The 18,220-nt window shown below is 42.1% G+C and overlaps 1 protein-coding gene across 1 annotated transcript; it reads right to left on the bottom strand.

Annotated features, from left to right (window-relative positions):
* Positions 1-324: 324 nt before the first annotated feature.
* gjd4 (gap junction protein delta 4) lies at positions 325-15,846 on the bottom strand. Its single transcript, XM_073054831.1, has 3 exons — positions 15,770-15,846; positions 15,557-15,683; positions 325-2,194 (listed from the first exon to the last, which is right to left on the bottom strand). Exons 2-3 carry the CDS (start codon positions 15,618-15,620, stop codon positions 960-962), a joined length of 1,299 nt encoding a protein of 432 aa, XP_072910932.1. The 5' UTR covers positions 15,621-15,683; positions 15,770-15,846; the 3' UTR covers positions 325-959.
* Between the last annotated feature and the right edge of the window lie 2,374 nt (positions 15,847-18,220).

The raw sequence follows: 18,220 nt of genomic DNA, 5'->3' as shown, positions 1-18,220 counted from the left end.
ATAAAATTATAAGTGTAAGCTATAGGAAACTTTTTTCCCATATCAAAGGTAGATAAAACTGGAAATAGATTTACTTTTGGGAAAAAGAGATTCAGGGGGAATATGTAGGGGACCTTCTTCACCTAGAGAGTGATAACTATCCAGGAGGCAATGCCTGAGAGACTGGCTGAAGCTGGATCACTGACAGTGTCTAGTTAAGCACAGAGGACTATGGACCAAGTGCTAGGTGATAGGGATAATGCAGACGAGTGCCCAAGTGGTCAGCATGGACAAGTTGGGCCAAATGGCCTGTTTTCACGGTGCATGATTCGATGATTCATGTGATTTTGGAGCTTGAAATGAAAGCAGAAAATGCTGGAAACCTCAGCAGGTCAGGCAGCATCTGCAGAGAGAGAAAAGCATTTTTAGATTTGCAGTTTTGTTTGATTTTTTTGTGGGAGTATACCATGGTTCCTACACTAGAACAGCAAGTAAAATTTGGAGTCTACATCAATGACTATGCAGCATATCAGGATGTCCTGAGTCTATGAAAGGTGCACTATAAAATCCTCCAGGTTTTTTGGAGTTTAATGCCAAAATTAGAAACAACCAAATTTATTTGTAAGACATCCAGGATTTAATACAAGTTATAAATTTTTGCTGGTGTTCAAAAGCACTTTAAGGTGATCTTTGTGTTCCACTGTATAAGAACAAGTTCAAGCAGATAACCATCAAGCCATTCAAAGGAGACTTCCAAACTGAGTCTACTGCGCTGGCCGGGTTTCACTAGCCATTACTATACATACAGCACCATCTGCTGCTTTCTTGGCATAATAACTCTTTAGATCAGTTTTCACTCAACCAAGCCGAACTACTGTCACTGCACACCACTGCTTCCAAACATGCCTAACAATATCCCAAATGCTAGAAGCACTTCAGCAAAGGTTAATCGTTCTCGCCGAGGATTTTTGACTTCTCCTTTAAACCCATTCAGATTTCTTTCTCCTACCATCCTTGTTGTCTGTAATCCGCATATGGACCAGCCTGTACTCCTCTATCAATTGGCTGTTGCTCGCTGGAGATCCGGCAGACCTCTGCACTGCGTGCTGGCGTAACCTGGAGCCCTGCTGATCTGGCAGCTCCCCTCCGCATCTCTTGAATGAATGAGCGGCAGTTCCTGGCACGCTCATGCACAGGGCTGGCTTCTCGGCATCGTTGTCAGCCGTTCTTCCTGTGGAGGCTGGAGATGGCGCAGTCATGGTGAAATGCGTGTTGTTGCTGTTGGTGTTGGAGAGGGCCACGTTCTCCAACAGTACCTCTGCCTGCTTAAAGTCCCCCTTCTCCTGCCCTGGTTTGGCAGATGCTTCACTGGCAGCACTTGCTCCACTTTCACGCCTCTCCCGCACGTGCACACCATACTCTTGGAGCGCTTGGTGTTCAGGAAGCACACGGGTGTCAACTGGGATGTCATGATAGGGCTCTTCCTGATAAATGTTCGTCATCAGCAACTTCCTCTTCTTGCTTTGCTTCCCGCCCTGCTTAGTGACATAAATTAAATCTACAAAGTTCAGCAAAAACGAGAGCCCAGTAACTCCAAACATAAAGTTAGCCAGCAGAGTTTTCTCAGTAGGTCTGGATGGGTAACATGTCACTATATTGGCACAAGGATAACTGGAGCAAACAAACTTATTTGGGACAAAAAATCCGAACAAGTAATATTGGCCGACTCCAAATCCTGCTTCCAATAAAGTTCTTAGAAGTAATTGAAGCACATATGCCTCACAAAAATTATGAATTCTTTGCCCTATTCTGAGATCATCACTCACTACCTGGGGTTCACCACAGCCATCCTCTGAACCAGGATTTGTCTCACAGCCTCTGTGTATTAAAGAAGCTCGTCCCACTGGCACCTTTCTGATCAATGAGGTCTCTGCCAGGTTTTGAGGATGCCGGCAAGGGTGTTTTACATTTTGCAGGGGCAGCCTGTGAGTGACGTAAATAATGAAGATCACTAAAGGCAAACAGAGCACAATGGCCTGTACAAACCAAAATCTGCAGTGAGATATGGGGGAGAAGGCATCATAGCACACATTGGAGCACCCTGGCTGCATGGAATCGCATGTAAATTTTGTCTGCTCGTCCTGGTACAGAGGGTAGCCAATCCCAATGATTACAAGCAGGCGAAGCAACACGATCACTGTAATCCAGATCTTCCCTGAAAAAAAAAAGGAGAGTACAAATATTGCATTCTGACATGCAGAGCACTGTTAATATAGAGAGCATTTTACATTTAGAAGTAAATATTTTAGGGAAGTAATCTTGACACTTGGCAATGAAAATAACGGCACTAGACACGAATATATTATAATCAGTAATATTTCTACTTCATGAGATTCAAGAGATTTATTCCCTAGTTAAAAAATTGGGCAAAAATCATGGGCCTAGAATTATCTAAAATGGCTACTCAATTCAGTTTCAATAAAATATTAGCATAAAGGAAAATCAGGGACCTGCGAGGAATCTACTTCTCCCTTCCTGTCTTCAATGCATACAATACGTAGAAGCCCCAACACTATGCCGTGGTATTCTGTTGCAAACACCACACATCTGGAATATGATCCACACCTCTGGCCCCTGGAACATGCTTCATATTAGTTAAAGGGGATATTCTTGTGCAGAGATTGGAGTCTGGTGCTGGAAACATGGCTCAGGAAGGTTCTATTGATATCCTAGGCCCCCCCCCCCCCCGCCCCCCATGGCCTACAATGGTCAACCTGACTCCTACTCCCCCACCCATTTGCTCAACTGCACAGATATTCAGGCACACCCTCTATCTTCTTTGATCACGCTGTTCCACACTTCCAGAGCCTTATCCTGGTCCTCCACTTGCAAATCCCAAATCCCAATGCGTTGGCCTAAACCTCAAAGTGCAGAGCCCCAGTTGATGCCCCTACTCTGTGCAACCACTCCCCTAAACCAGTGCTCGGAGCCAGACCTTACACTCACTTGCATTCCTTTGAACCCTCTATGAAGGCAAGCAAATGGGGGAAACAGTCTTTCAGCATCTAGCCTGATGTTGAATGCATAATTCCTGGGGTTTTACAGAACCACAGAACTTACAAGAATTGGGGCTGAAAAGGAAAGCTTGTTGGCCTGAATATATAATACCTTTCCAGGACCATGTAATTTTTAGGCTAGGCTAGGCCATGATAATTGTCATCATGTGCCATGTGCTATGGTGGAGGCAATCATGGTCTTTGAACGTGATTGTGCCTGGCAAATTTTTCTACGGAACTGGTTTGCCATTGCCCATCCCGGGGCAGTGTCCTGACAAGACAGATGACCCCAGCCATTATCAATACTCTTCAGAGATTGCCTGCCTGGCGTCCGTGGTTGCATAACCAGGAGTTGTGATGTGCACCAGCTGCTCATCCGACCATCCACCACCTGCTCCCATGGTTTCATGAGACCCTGATCAAGATGCTAAGCAGCTGCTAGACCTTGCCCAAGGGTGACCTGTGGGCTAGTGGAGGGAAGGAGCGCCTTACTCTTCCATTGGCAGAGACATATTTCCACTCCACCACCCTGATAATGGGGCCAATTAATAATCACTTTCAAAGTGCAACAGACAAAATGGAATGTGTTAGAAAAATGCTCTCTGTTATTGATTAGGAGCCACATGAAAACTGAGCAATGAGAATAAATGAAGTTTTGGAATATAACAAGTTAGGACTGATACAAGATTAAGCTGGGATATAAACTTTCATGGAAGGTTTCACAGATAATGAACAACTTATTGGAGCCACTGTTATTTTTGTGGGCAACTTGTCACAAGAGTGGCAGATGGAGTTCTATCCAGAAAAGTGTGAAGCAATACACTTTTGGAAGGTTGATTTTGAAGGCAGAGTAGAGGGCAGGATTTTTAGCAGTATGGAGGAAGAGAAGGATCTTAGGGTCCGCATCCCTAAAAGTTAATAAGGTTGTTATGGTGTGTTGGCCTTTATTAGTCGGGGGACTAAGTTCAAGGGTGGTGAGGTCATGTTGCAGCTCCATAAATCTCTAGTTAGACCACATTTGGAACATTGTGTTCATTTCTGGACGCCTGAATATAGGAAGGATGTGGAAGCTTAACAGAGGTTGCAGAGGAGATTGACCGGGATGCTGCCTGGATGAGAGAGCATGTCCTATGAGGATGGGTTGAGTGCACTGGGATTTTCTCTTTGGAACAAAGGAGAATGAGGGGTGAATTGATAAACATATGTAGGATGATAAGAGGCAATTATAGCGCAGAAATGGCCAATACAAAGCAACATATTTTAAGATTATTGGAGGGAAGTATGGGGGGGGGGGGGGGAGGATGTCAGAGAGTGGTAAATGTGTGAAATGCCCTGCCAGGGATAGTTGTAGAGGTGGAGACATTAAGGAAGTTCAAGAGATGCTTAGATAGGCACACAGATGAAGGAAAAATGGAAGGAAGTATTAGATTCACCTTAGAGTAGGGTAAAAGGTTGGCTGAAGGCCCTGTACTGTAATGTATGTTCTATGTTCAGTGGCCTGCAACCATAGTGAGGCCTGATTAATATATTATAGCTTTACCTTCCACCTAACAGGCAGGTAAATGTGGTCACAACTGGGTGCACATTAACACTCAGTGTTATAGAGTGATTGTGACTAAGGGGGTGTGGAGAGGCTAGTGATCAATCTTTGACAGAGCTGAAGATTTCATGTTTGGGACATATTTTAATATTCCATCCTTGTCCTTAAGGCATAAAAATTGGTCCAGTTATCTTGTGGACCCAGCATCCTTTCCTCTATTTCATTGCCAAGTTTTCCATCACAAGGAAAGAGTTCATTTCCAGTCATATTGAAGAATCCCTATTTAAATATGTTAATATGTCCTACCATGACACAGAACAACCCCCAAATGTGCATCGCACCAAAAATTAAATAGGTGTGCAGCAGGATGAATGCTGAATATTTTGCTTTTTAACCCATTCAAAAATGAGCGAAGAAGAGAATCTGGGTTAAAAAGCAAAATCTTGTTCACAATATTAGAAATGTTGTCTAGGTCCAGATTTCTCTGATCCAGCAAACCAGTCAACCTGTTGGCTTTTGGAAGGGACAGCTTGTCTGGTGACTTAATAAAGATGTTGTTGTTTCTGAAGCACAAAATAAAAGCCTGAAAGCAAGAAATAGCATGAATATTTAAACAAACAGTATAAAATAGTATTCAGCTGCTAAGCATAAGCCTCCCGCCACCCCATCACCAACTCCCACCCCCACTTAATATTACAAATGTCAAAAGTACTCCCGATATCTGGGAACATTCTTGAAAATACACGCATTCTCAGAAATCCTCGATTTTGAAATTTTGTGAGAAGTTAAGCAGAATTGGAAATTAGCTCCAAGGTTTCTTCATCTAGCCAGTAATTCCTATCCCTACTCATCACTGAAAGATGCATACTCCTGAACAGATGTAGTTAACATGTGAATTTACAAAGTGGCTGCTGGTTTAGCCAAGGTTGATTCATCCTTTCTTTATTCTGTATTTACTGTCAAGGACTGTTTGGTACAAATGAGGAATGGAACCCTGATTAACTGCAATTACCAAACACAAATAAGGTCAAGTTGGTGTACATGACCACTTCTTCAGAAAAGTACAAAGGCAAATCTTACAGCAAATTGCTCAAGTGTAAGAAGAGGTAATACTGATGACAAAGTAAACTTAAGACAGTCTGTCATCTGGTTTCATTTTTTTTCTTGCTAGGTATTTCTAAACTGGTTCTTCATGGATTAACAAAACTGAAATATTACAAGATCATAAAAATATAAAAGACCTTTTTATCAGATGAATTCAAAAAAACAGGAAGAAAATGTCAAAAACATGCAGCATGGCAGGCAGCATCTGTGGAAAGAGAAACAGGGTTAACAGTTTGGATTGTGAGACACTTTGTCAGATTTATGTTATTTGCAGTTGTTAGTATTTCTCATTCTGGAGTCTTCAATTCTTCTCCCCTGTGAGCAATTGCCAGTTCAGTAATTTACCTGGCCTGGATTTGATGTAACTACAGATCTACTGTGATAAAGTCTTAATTAGACGTGGATAATAAATGCAGAGGTCCCATGAATGAATTAAAAATGGACGCATTTTGCTTGCAGCCATGCCACTTCCCTCCATCACCATCCTTAGATTTGGCTCGGTATATTATCTGGGATTTTGCTCATTAGGGAGATACAAGTATTTCTTTAAAATTAGCTTTATTTGTCACACATTCATTAAAACATACAGTAAAACATGTTGCTTGTGTCAAATCAAATCAGTGAGGTTTGTTCTGGGAAGCCTACACGTGTTGCCAACGCTTCCAGCACCAACATAACATGCCACAGCTCACTAACCCCAACCAGACATCTTTAGAAAGTGGGAAAAACTGGAGCATCTGGAGGAAACCCATGCATTCACATGGAGAAAATACAAATTCCCTACAGGCAGTGGGGGGAATTGAACCGTGATAGCTGATTGATGTGTTAACCACCACACTACCGTGCCACCTTACATTTTGTTGCATTCTCAGCTATTATTGTTGCTTATAGTTTCCTAACGTTAGCTAATTATAGAAATTATGACTGACTTCTTCCCAGATGTGCACCTCAATTTTACACAATGAATCACATTTCACAGGCTGAGCTATTGGGAGCTTTATTTAAAAAATACCATCAGGAATTCAAGTTTCTTTAATTAATTTAGTATCCTGGCAACATGAAGTATACAAGCTCAACGTAAATCTATTATCAGGGTGCATACCGTATATGTATATACTGTATACTACCCTGAGATTCATTTTCTTGCAGGCATTCACAGTAAATACAAAGAAACACAATGGTATCAATTAAAAACTATACACAACAAATGCAGACAAAAAACCGAAATGCAAATTACATCAAAACAAATGCTAAAAAGAAACAATAAATAAATAAATAGATAGATAAATAAGTGACAAATATCAAGGACATGAGCTGTAGAGTCTTTAAAAGTGAGTCCATAGGTTGTGAAATCAGTTCAGTGCCGGGGTGAGTGAAGTTATTCCATCTGGTTCAAAAGTCTGATGATTGAGGGGTAACAACTGCTTCTGAACCTGATGATATGGGACTTGAGGCTCCTGTACTTCCTTCCTGATGGCAGCAGCGAGAAGAGAGCACGGTCTGGATAGGGGTGGGGGAGGGATTCCTCGATAACGGATGCTGCTTTCCTGTTACAGTGCTCCTTGTACATATAGCACAATAGTAGGAAGGGCTTTACCTGTGATGGACTGGGCTGAATCCAGAACTTAAGGACACTGGTGTTCCCAAACCAGGCCAAGATGCAAGCAGTCAATATACTCTCCACCGCACATCTACAGAAGTTGGTCAAAGTTTTAGATGACATGTCAAATTTTTGTAAACTTCTAAGATAGTAGAGGCGTTGTCACTTACCTGCTGGACCCAGGAGTGACCCTCTGAAATAATAATGCAGAGGAATTTAAATTTGCTGACCCTCTTCACCCTGTGATCCCTGATGAGAACTGGTTCATGGACCTTTGGTTTCCTCTTCCTGCAGTCCATAATCAGCTCGTTGATTTTGCTAATGTTGAGTGAGAGGTTGTTACTGTGGCACCGTTCAGCCAGATTTTCAATTTCCCTCCTAAATGCTGATTTGACGCCACCTTTGATTCAGCCAACATTGGTATCATCACCAAACTTAAATACTTAGCCTCACAGTCACAAGTATAAAGCGAGCAGAGCAAGGGGCTAGGCTCACAGCCTTGGCGTACACCTGTACTGATGCTGAGGAGATGTTGCCAATCTAATCTGGCTGGGGTTGGCAAGTGAGGAAATTGAGGATCCAGTTGCACAAAGGTGTATTGAAGCCTAGGTCTTGGAGCTTTATTGTTTAGTTTTGAGGGGATGATAGTGTTGAATGCAGAGCTGTAGTCAATGAAGATTATCTTCATTGTTCAGATGTTCCAGGGCTGAGTGAAGAGCCAATAAAGTGGCATCTGCCATTTCATGTAGACAACTGATTACATTTTTATATATGGATAATGAGGTTATGTATTCTCAGTTTGAAGTTGTCATTTATGAAATATACTTATATTGGAGATGCAGCATCATCCAAAGAATTGGAAGTGGGGCATAGCATATGCCCCATGGCAAAGGGAACAACGGATAGAAAATAAATTCAACTTACTCAGAACGCAGAGTCTAAAGAGGACAACTAGAAATGGCAACACATTTGCCCAGTAATCGCAGGGTGTCACTCCATAAAAAAAGTATTAAGTAATCCATAAATTATGGACATAAATCAAGTATAATTCACAAAGCAGTGTGCCTGATAGGGGAATTTCTCAGCCATCTGTGTTCTGTCTGGCCATAATGTTGTCAAATTATGATACCGCAGTTAGTGTTGTTTTGTTGCTAATGTTTTTACTTACGGGTGACAGCATTAGTTTAAAAAAAGGTAATTTATTACTTGAAGCTAGGAAAGCTTTAATTATGATAATTAATGAAAACATGTGAGTTTGTATAACATTCTAATTTTAACTGGCTTGAACGCATGTTCCCTTTTTAATGCATGGAATATTACCAATTTTCTATCCCTCCCAGAGTCTTGTCTCTGTTCCCTCAAAGGGACTTTTTAAAAACTGGGTTGAGGAGCATATGGTTGCACTGAGGTCTGGACTCCATCTGAAATTAAGGGCATTTGATTGAGATTGGGAATTCAGGCAAGGCATGGGCTTTTCTTATACAAAGTCAAACACCGTACACAGACACAGAATACAAAGGTGCAAGAAAGTAATCTGGCAAAGAGTAGAAAAATGCATTGGAAAAAGTGGGACACAAGAGACAGAGAAAGAAGCCTAGAACCTTGTTCACAAATGCCCAGACATTACCTCAAGGTAAATTTAGTGATTTATTAAACGGCAGAACTGTGGATTGGTTATCAGTGAAACTACAAAATGCTGAACACTTCTTGAACTTTCACATCCATCTTACAAATTTTCCATCTTGTTGAATCTATTGCACCAAACCAACCAGGCTTTCGCTATCAAATGCAGACATTCTCTGGTTACAGTAGTCTGGGGAGTTTGGGTCACTCAACAGATTTTGAGATCACTAGGAAACAGTCACTTTAATTGCCATTTCTGTTATTTTTAATGGCTAAGTCAAGGGAAGTCAAAGACAGCATTAAAGCAAAAGAAAGGGCATAACATTTCACAAAAATTAGTGTGAGGCTAGAGAAATGCAAAGCTTTTAAAAACAAGGAAGGCAAAAAAGCAATAAGGAGAGAAAAGATGAAATATGAAGGTAAGCTAGCCAATACAAAAGAGGATATCAGCAATTTTTTCAAATACATAAAGAGAAAAAAAGCGAGTAGCAACAGTAGATAACAAACTGCTTGAAAATTATGTTAGAGAGGTAGCAAAGGGGAACAAAGGAATTCCAGGTGAACCCAATCAGTGTTTTGCATCAGTCTTCACAATTAGTATGCCAGAAATTCACAAGTATCAGGGAGCAGAAGTGAGTGTTGTTACTATTACTGAGGAGAAAGTGCATGGGAAGATGGAAAGTCAAAGTAAGATAAATCACCTGGACCACACCCCAGAGTTCTGAAGAAGGTAGCTGAAGAGATTATGGAGGCACTAATATTTGATCTTTCAAGAAGCTATATTCTGGAATGGTAGTGGAGGAATGGAAAATTGCAGATGCCGCTCAAATCTTCAAGAGAGTGAAGCAAAATACATGAAGTTACAGGTCAGTTGGCCAGACTCAAAGTCATAAGATCCCAGATCCCAGTCAACCCCCATACACCTGCTTTTTCACCATATCCTTTGATGCTCTGACCAGTCAGGAAAGAATCAACTTTTGCCTTAAATACACGCATGGACTTGGCCTCCACCGCAGATTTACTACTCTCAGGCTAAAATAATTCCTCCTTACCTCTGTTCTAAAGGGTTGTCCCTCAATTGTGAGGCTGTGCCCTCTAGTTCTGGATATCCCCAACACAGGAAACATCCTCTCTACATCCTCTCTATCTAGTCCTTTCAATATTTCGTAGGTTTCAATGAGCTCCCCCTGAATTCTTCTAAATTCCAGTGAGTACTGGCTGAAATCTGCCAAATGCTCCTCATATATTAACCCCTTCATTCCTGGAATCATCCTTGTGAACCTCCTCTGGACTCTCCCCAATGACAACACATCCTATCTGAGATATCAGGCCCAAAGCTGTTGACAATATTCTTAAGTGTGGCCTGACTAGTGTCTTAGCATTATCTCCTTGCTTTTATACTCTATTCCTCTTGAAATAAATGCCATCATTGCATTTGCCTTCTTTACCACAGACTCAACCTGTAAGTTAACCTTCTGGAAGTCTTACACGAGGACTCCTAAGTACCTCTCCACCTCTGATATTTGAACCTTCTCCCCATTAAGATAATAGTCCACACTATTGTTGCTTTTGCAAAAATGAATTATCATACATTTTCCAACACTGTATTCCATCTGCCACTTTTTTGCCCATTCTTTCAATTTATCTAAGTCCTGCTGCAATCACATTGCTTCCTCAGCACTACCTACCCCTCTACCTATCTTCGTATCATTCACAAACTTTGCCACAAAGCCGACGGTTCCAATATTTAAATAACTGATAAACAATGTGAAAAACATTGGTCCCAATACTGACTCCTGAGGAACATCACTAGTCACCGTGAGCCAACCAGAAAAGGCCCCCTTTATGCCCACTCGCAGCCTCCTGCCTGTCAGCCATTCCGCTATCCATGCCACTTTCTTTGCTGTAACGCCATAGGATTTTATCTTGTTAAGCAGCCTCATGTGTGGCACCTTATCAAACACCTTCTGAAAATCCAAGTAAATGACATCCAATGCCTCTCCTTTGTCCACCCTTCTTGTTACTTCCTCAGAATACTCTAACAGATTTGTCAGGCAAGATTTCCCTGACTTTGAATTATTTTATCATTATTCTCCATGTACCTGAAACCTCATCCTCAGTAATAGACTCCTACACCTTCCCAACCACTGGCCCATAATTTCTTTTCTTTTGCCTTCCTCCCTTCATAAGGAGTGTAGTGACATTTGCATTCTTCCAGTCCTCCAGGACCATGCCAGAATCAAACGATTCTTGAAAGATCATGACCAATGCATCTGTTATCTCTTCCTCAACCTCTCTCAGGGCTCCAGGATGTAGTCCATCTGGTCCAGGTGACTTATCCACCTTAAGACCTTTGAGTTTGCTTAGCACATTTTCCTTTGTGATGGCAATGGCACTCACTCCTGCTCCTGGCACTCACGGACCTCTGGCACACTGCCAGTGTCTTCCACAATGAAGACTGAAGGAAAGTACCCATTAAGTTCATCTGCCATTTCTTTGTCCCCTATTACTACCTCACCAGCATCATTTTCCAGTGGTCCAATATCAATTCTTCAGAGAACTGAAAAAAAACTTTTGGTATCCTGCTTTATATTATTGGCTAGTTGCACTCATAGTTCATCTTTTCCCTTCTTATAGCTTTTTTAGTTGCCTTTTGTTGGATTTTAAAAGCTCCCCAATCACCCAACTTCTCACTCACTTTTGCTACATTATATGCCCTTTCCTTGGCTTTCATGCAGTTCTTAACTTCCTTTGTCAGCCATGTTGCCTACCCCTGCCATTTGAGAACTTCTTCCTATCCTGCGCCTTGTGAAATATTCCCAGAAACTTCAGCCATCCCTGCTCTGCTGTCATCCCTGCCAGTATCCTCCTCCAATCCACCTGGGCAGGCTCCTCTCTCATGTCTCTGTAATTCCTTCTATCCTAGTGTGATACAGATACATGTGAGTTATGCTTCTCCCTCTCAAATTGCCGTATGAATTCAATCATGTCATAATCACTTCAGTACTTATGAAGAAGCTCATTATTACGGATGAGGATTCAGGGAACTTGGAGGCACATGGTAAAGTAGGCCAAAGTCAACATATTTTCCTTAAGAGGAAATCTTGCCTGAAAAAATTGTTGGAATTCCTTGAGGAAATAACAGTTATGATGGACAAGGGAGAGTCAACGGATGCTGTTTGCTTGGATTTTCAGCCGGTCTTCGATAAGGTGCCACACATGAGGCTGCTAAACAAGATAAGAACTCATGGTATTACAGGAAAGATACTAGAATGGATAGAAGAACAGACAAAATTGCTGAAGGAACTCAGCAAATCAGATAGCATCTATGGAAATGAATAAAAATTCAATGTTTCAGGCTGAGACCCTTCTTCAGGACTGGAAAGGAAGGAAAAAGATGCCAGTATAAAAGAGTGGGGAAAGGGAAGAAGGACTAGCTCAAAGATGATAGGTGAAGCCAGGTGAGCAGGAAAGGTAAAACGCTGGAGAAGAAGGATTCTGATAGGAGAGGAGAATGGACCATGAAACAAGGGGAAGAAGGAGGTGATAAGCAAGTGAGGAGAAGAGGTAAGAGGCCTGAATAGAAGACAAGGGAAGGGGAAAGGAAGTTTTTACTTGAAGGAGAAATCGATGTTCGTGGCATCAGGTTGGAAGCTACCCAGATGGAATATGAGGTGTTGCTCCTCATCCTGAGAGTGGCCTCATCTTGGCAAAAGAGGAGGCCATGGACTGACATGTTGGAATGGGAATGGGAATATGAATTAAAATGGTTAGCCACTGGGAAATTCCACTCTCAGCAGATGGAGTAGAGGTGCTCGTCAAAGCAGTCCCCAATTTACGTCAGGTTTTACCATTGCAGAGGTGGCCGCATCAGGAGCACCAGATACAGTACACAACCCCAACAGATCTGCAGCTGAAGTGTTGCCTCTCTTGGAAGGATGTTTGGTGGCCTGAATGGAGGTCAGGAAGGAGGTGAATGAACAGGTGTAGCAATCCAGTTGCTTGCTGGGTTATGCGCCAGGAGGGAGGGAGATTAATGATGACGGATGAATGAACAAGGGAACCATGGATGGAATGATCTCTGCAGAAACTGTAGAGAGGAAATAAAGATGAGTTTGGTGGTAGGATCCCATTAAGATGGCGACGGTTGCAGAGAATGATGTGTTGAATGCAGAAGCTAATGAGGTGGTAAGTGAGGTCAAGAGGACAAGAGGTGGTGCAAAGATGGTGTGAGTTCCATACAAAATGCTGGAAGAACTCAGCAGCTTAGGTAGTATCTAAAGGAATGAATAAACAGTTGACGTTTCATGCCGAGACCCTTCTTCAGGATTGGCTGACTGGCAAGAGGCAAAAAGTGGGAATAAAGGGGGCCTTGTCTGGTTGGCTGCTGACGAATAGTGCTATTTTGCAAGGGTAAGTGTTTGGACTGCTTCATTTCATGTTATATGTCAATAATCTGGATGATGGAATTGAAAGCCCTGTGGCGACATTTGTGGACAATACAAAGGTAGGTGGAGGGGCAGGTAGTGCTGGGAAAGCTGGGAGTCTGCAGAAGGACTTGAATAGATTAGGAGTATAGGCAAAAAATTGGCAGATGGAATACAATGAATGGAAGTGAATAGTCAAGCACTTTGGCATGAGGAATAAAGGTGTAGCCTATTTTCTAAATGGCACCAAACTGAGATCTCAAAAGTGCAGGGGGACCTGGGAGTGCTAGTGCAGGACTCTCTGTTTGCATTTATTTCAAGAGGAATAGAACATAAAGTCAAGAATGTACTGCTGAGGTTTTATAAGGCATTGGTCAAACTTCATTCAGAGTACTGTGAGCAGTTTTGGACCCCTTATCTAAGAAAGGATGTGATGGAATTGGGGAGGGTCCAGAAGAGGTTCAATAGTATGACTCTGGGAATGGAAGGTTAATGTAAAGGAGTATTTAGTGGCTCTGAGCCTGTTCTCACTGGAGTTTAGAAGAATGAATGGGGGGGGGGGGGGGTTGGGGGATGGGGGGTGTGGAGGTGATTCTCATTGAAACCTAACAAATATTGTGGAGATGTTTCCAGTAGCAGGGGAGTTTAGGACCATGGGGCACATCCACAGAATTCAAGGACATCCCTTTAGAACAGAGATAAGGAGGAATTTCTTTAGCGTGAGTGTGGTGAATTTGTGGAATTCATTGCCACAGACATCTGTGGAGACCAAGTCATTTGGTATATTTAAAGCAGAGGTTAATAGATTCTTGATTAGTAAGAGTGTCAAAATTTACAGGGAGAAGGCAGAATAGGGTTGAGAGAGAAAATAAATCTCTCCTGCTTGAATGGTGGAACAGACTCAATGGCCTAATTCTGCTCTTCCATCTCATGGTGTTATGGTCCAGGTTATATTTTAAATTAAAAAGCTTTCTCAGTTAACTAACAGTGTTCGGTGTTTTCCTTAGCTCCATTTTCCAACAACAAGTTTAAATCTGCATGCAGTGGATTGAAATTGGGAAGCCATTTGATCTCAACTTGACATAAAAAGAGCAAGCAGCATTAATCTCCTTTCTACAATTATATAATGAGATTTACCAAGAGAGGAAACCAATAATCATGCATTCAAATTGAGGGCTAAAAGCAATTGGGGAGAGGAAGATAATAGATTATAAACATATATTAACAATAAATTTGCAAGCAAAAAAACTTCATTAATTTTGACACTTCCTGAATATATGGCTTCTTATTTGTTTAGCACATCATCATCATCACTATGCGCCATGTCTTATGGCTAGCAATCATGGTCCCATGCCCCTGATTGTTCCAGGTAAATGTGGTTTGTCATTGCCTTTTTCTTTACAAGACGGGTGACCCCAGCCATTATCGATACTCTTCAGAGATTGTCTGCCTGGCGTCAGTGGTCGCATAACCAGGACTTGATATGCACCAGCTGCTCGTACGACCATCCACCACCTGTTCTCATGGCTTCAAGTGATCCTGAAGGGGGTGGGGGTGGGGTGGGGCTGAGCAGGTGCCACACCTTGCCCAAGGGTGACCGGCAGGCTAGTGAGGAGAACTGACGCCTTACCTAGAAATGAATCTTCACCTCGCCACTCGTATTTAGCGCAATAGAATCAAAAGGACAAATTACCACATCAAGAATATATCACTTTGAAAGACTTTTCTCTTTCCATCGACGCCGCCCGACTTGCTCTGTGAGGTACTGTAGAAGTAGGAAAGATTTTACTAAAACGATGCACTTCATAGTAATATCATCCACGCTAACAGCCGTGAGGGTGTGTTGATCACTAGATCCATTACTGAAGAAACTAAACAAAAGTAATCATTGCGACAGTTTATCTGTACGGAGCGCTATACTTTTTAGAGCACAGATGGAGACTTTCCCGTCTATCGTGTCTGTATCGGCAAAAATATTGAACTTTCTGTCGCCTCCTGGGTCTCCACCACCACTCTTCAGGCACTTCTCCAGCTCCCTTTTAAAGTTAATGAAAGCCTCTGACAGCGTCACCCTCTAGAGGCAGTGAGTTCCATCCCCTCACTACCTTATGAATGAAAAAGAGTCGCATCAACGCCCCTCTGGTACCTTCCACAATTAAATCTGTTATGCAGTTAGATCTTAAAACAGGACAACGTATCTTCAATCCACCGGTAATGTCTCACTCACCGACTACCGTGAGGTTGTAGTTGAAGGCGAGAGTCAGCAAGCCAAGATTGTCCAATCTTCCCATGGCCAACAGTTCACAGGTCACTCTCAGGAGAAAATCCGAGCAAAATTAACCTCTCTGGTCAGGCTGAAAGAAAAAAAGTAAAACATGTCTTTGTTTTCGCCCTTTTATCGAACTTACGATGTTATTTTTAAAATAATGAATACAGTTACGGGAGATTGTTCCCTCTGCAGCTGTCTGCAAACCCAAGGCAAAGCAGCTCCTCTCTCTGTCACCTTCGCAGGCTCCCTCCTGGGTGACAACTGCACAGACAATAGAGCTTCCGCGTATCCCTCCCACTGAGGGCTATTCTTACCGACCAAAGGCATTCCTGCATCCTGACAGATCCTAGATATTTTGGTGCAGCCCATTTGGAGAAAATAATAGAATCCGCGGGATTAAATTGGATTACTAGAGTATTCCCTTTGACCGTCGTGTAAAACAGAAAATAGCTTGCTCCTCTCAATTCCAGGACAGAACCCAACCTAATCTTGAAAGTCAGAAAGGTAAAACAAAGTAGTGAAATTTCTATCGATTTACATAGTGAATTTTGTTTATATATTGGTTTAAATTTTTGATGTATACCACGCTATATTTGTTCTATTACAACAAGACTTTGAACTGTTTAATTATCTGTAAGTGCTTTGGAACTTTGATAGGGAGATAGAACTGCAAGTCTTACTTGTTTTGCAAACTGGAGTCCACCAGTCCATTCTAGTTAACCAATCCAAATATTTTCAATTTTCCATTATATAAACAAACTTATGGTATGTATTTCCCCTCTCCAACTCCATCTACCCATCACTCATACACTCTTTCCAATAGTTCCCCTCCCCTCCTTTATTCAACCCTCCGCCTTCCTGTCCTATAAGATGCCATCATCTTCAGCCTTTTGTCATTTCCATTTATCACCTCCTAGCCTCTGACATGATTCTCACTCTCCTTCCTCCCTCATCAGCCAATCATCCTCCCATAGCTAGATCCACCTATCACTTACCAGATCCTACTCCACCCCTTCCCACCACCATGTTATAATGCTTTCCTCCCTCTTTCTTTCCTATCCTGATGAAGCATCTTGACCTGGGATGTCAATTGTCCATAAGACCATAAGACATAGGAGCAGAATTAAGCCACTCAGCCCATCGAGTCAGTTCTGCCATTCCATCATGGCTGATCCCGGATCCCACTCAACCCCATACACCTGCTTTTTGCCATATCCTTTGATGTCCTGACAACCAGGAAATTATCAATATACCCAGAGACTTGGCATCCACAGCAGTCTGTGACAGAGCATTCCACAGATTTACTACTCTCAGGCTAAAACAATTGCTCCTCACCTCTGTTCTAAATGGCTGCCCCTCAATTCTGAGGCTGTGCCCTCTAGTTCTGGATACCCCACCATAGGAAACATCCTTTCCACATCCACCCTATCTAGTCCTTTCATCATTCAGTAGGTTTTAATGAGATCTCCACGCATTCTTCTAAATTCCAGTAAGAACAGGCCCTAAGCTGCCAAATGCTCCTCATATGCTAACCTCTTCATTTCTGAAATCATCTTCATGAATCTCCTCTGGACTCTCTCTAATGACAACATATCCTTTCTAGATATGGGGCCCTAAACTTTTGACAGTAGTTGAAGTGGTGGTTGACTAGTGTCTTATAAAACCTCAGCATTATCTCCTTGCTTTTGTATTCTATTCCCCTTGAAATGAACGCCAACATTGCATTTGCCTTCTTTACCACAGACTCAACCTGTAAATTAACCTTCTGGGAGTGTTGCACGAGGACTCCTACGTCCATCTGCACCTCTGATGTTTGAACTTTCTCCCATTTGGGTAATTGTCCAAACTGTTGTTCCTTTTTACCAAAATGCATGATCATACATTTCCCAATACTGTCTTCCTTTTTACCAAAATGCATGATCATACATTTCCCAATACTGTCTTCCATCTGCCACATTTTTGCCCATTCTTCCAATTTGTCTAAGTCCTATTGCAATCGCAATTCCTCAGCTCTACCGACCCCTCCACCTATCTTCATATCATCTACAAACTTTGCAACAAAACCATCAATCCATTATCCAAATCATTGACAAGCAGTGTGAAAAGTAGCGGTCCCAACACTGACCACTGAGGAACACCACTAGTCACTAAATGGACTGTCCATTTGGCTCCACAAATGCTGCCCAGCCCACTTAGTTTCTCGAGCACTTTTGTGTGTTGTGCAGTTTCCTGCATCTGCAGTCTCTTGTATCTCAGTATTTTCAATTAGTTCTTATTCTTCTTCAATTTATACTTCCTCCGGCTCCATCTTCATCTCATTACTAACATCCATTCTTCTTCCCCAATTTATCCCTCCTTGGAAACATTATCTCAGTATTCCCATTTCTGAATAAAAGTTCATTAATCTGAAATCCTGAACAGAACTTGTGATTGGTGAGGAGTTGCCCACATTTACCCAACAAAGAAAATCAATCCTCTGTATCAAGGCCCTGCACAATAAAGAGCATTAATTAATATCAACTCCGTACTGTTGAGGGTCCTGGTCACAGGTCACTGAAAACACTTTGACAATTCACTTTGATGGAACCCCCCCTTCATCACTGGCAACAAATAGGGACCTGA

This window comes from Hemitrygon akajei, chromosome 8 (assembly GCF_048418815.1).
Source record: "Hemitrygon akajei chromosome 8, sHemAka1.3, whole genome shotgun sequence".
In the NCBI taxonomy this organism is placed as follows: Eukaryota; Metazoa; Chordata; class Chondrichthyes; order Myliobatiformes; family Dasyatidae; genus Hemitrygon; species Hemitrygon akajei.
Note: the sequence above shows the minus strand (reverse complement) of the source record. Positions and strands in the feature narration are given on the sequence as shown.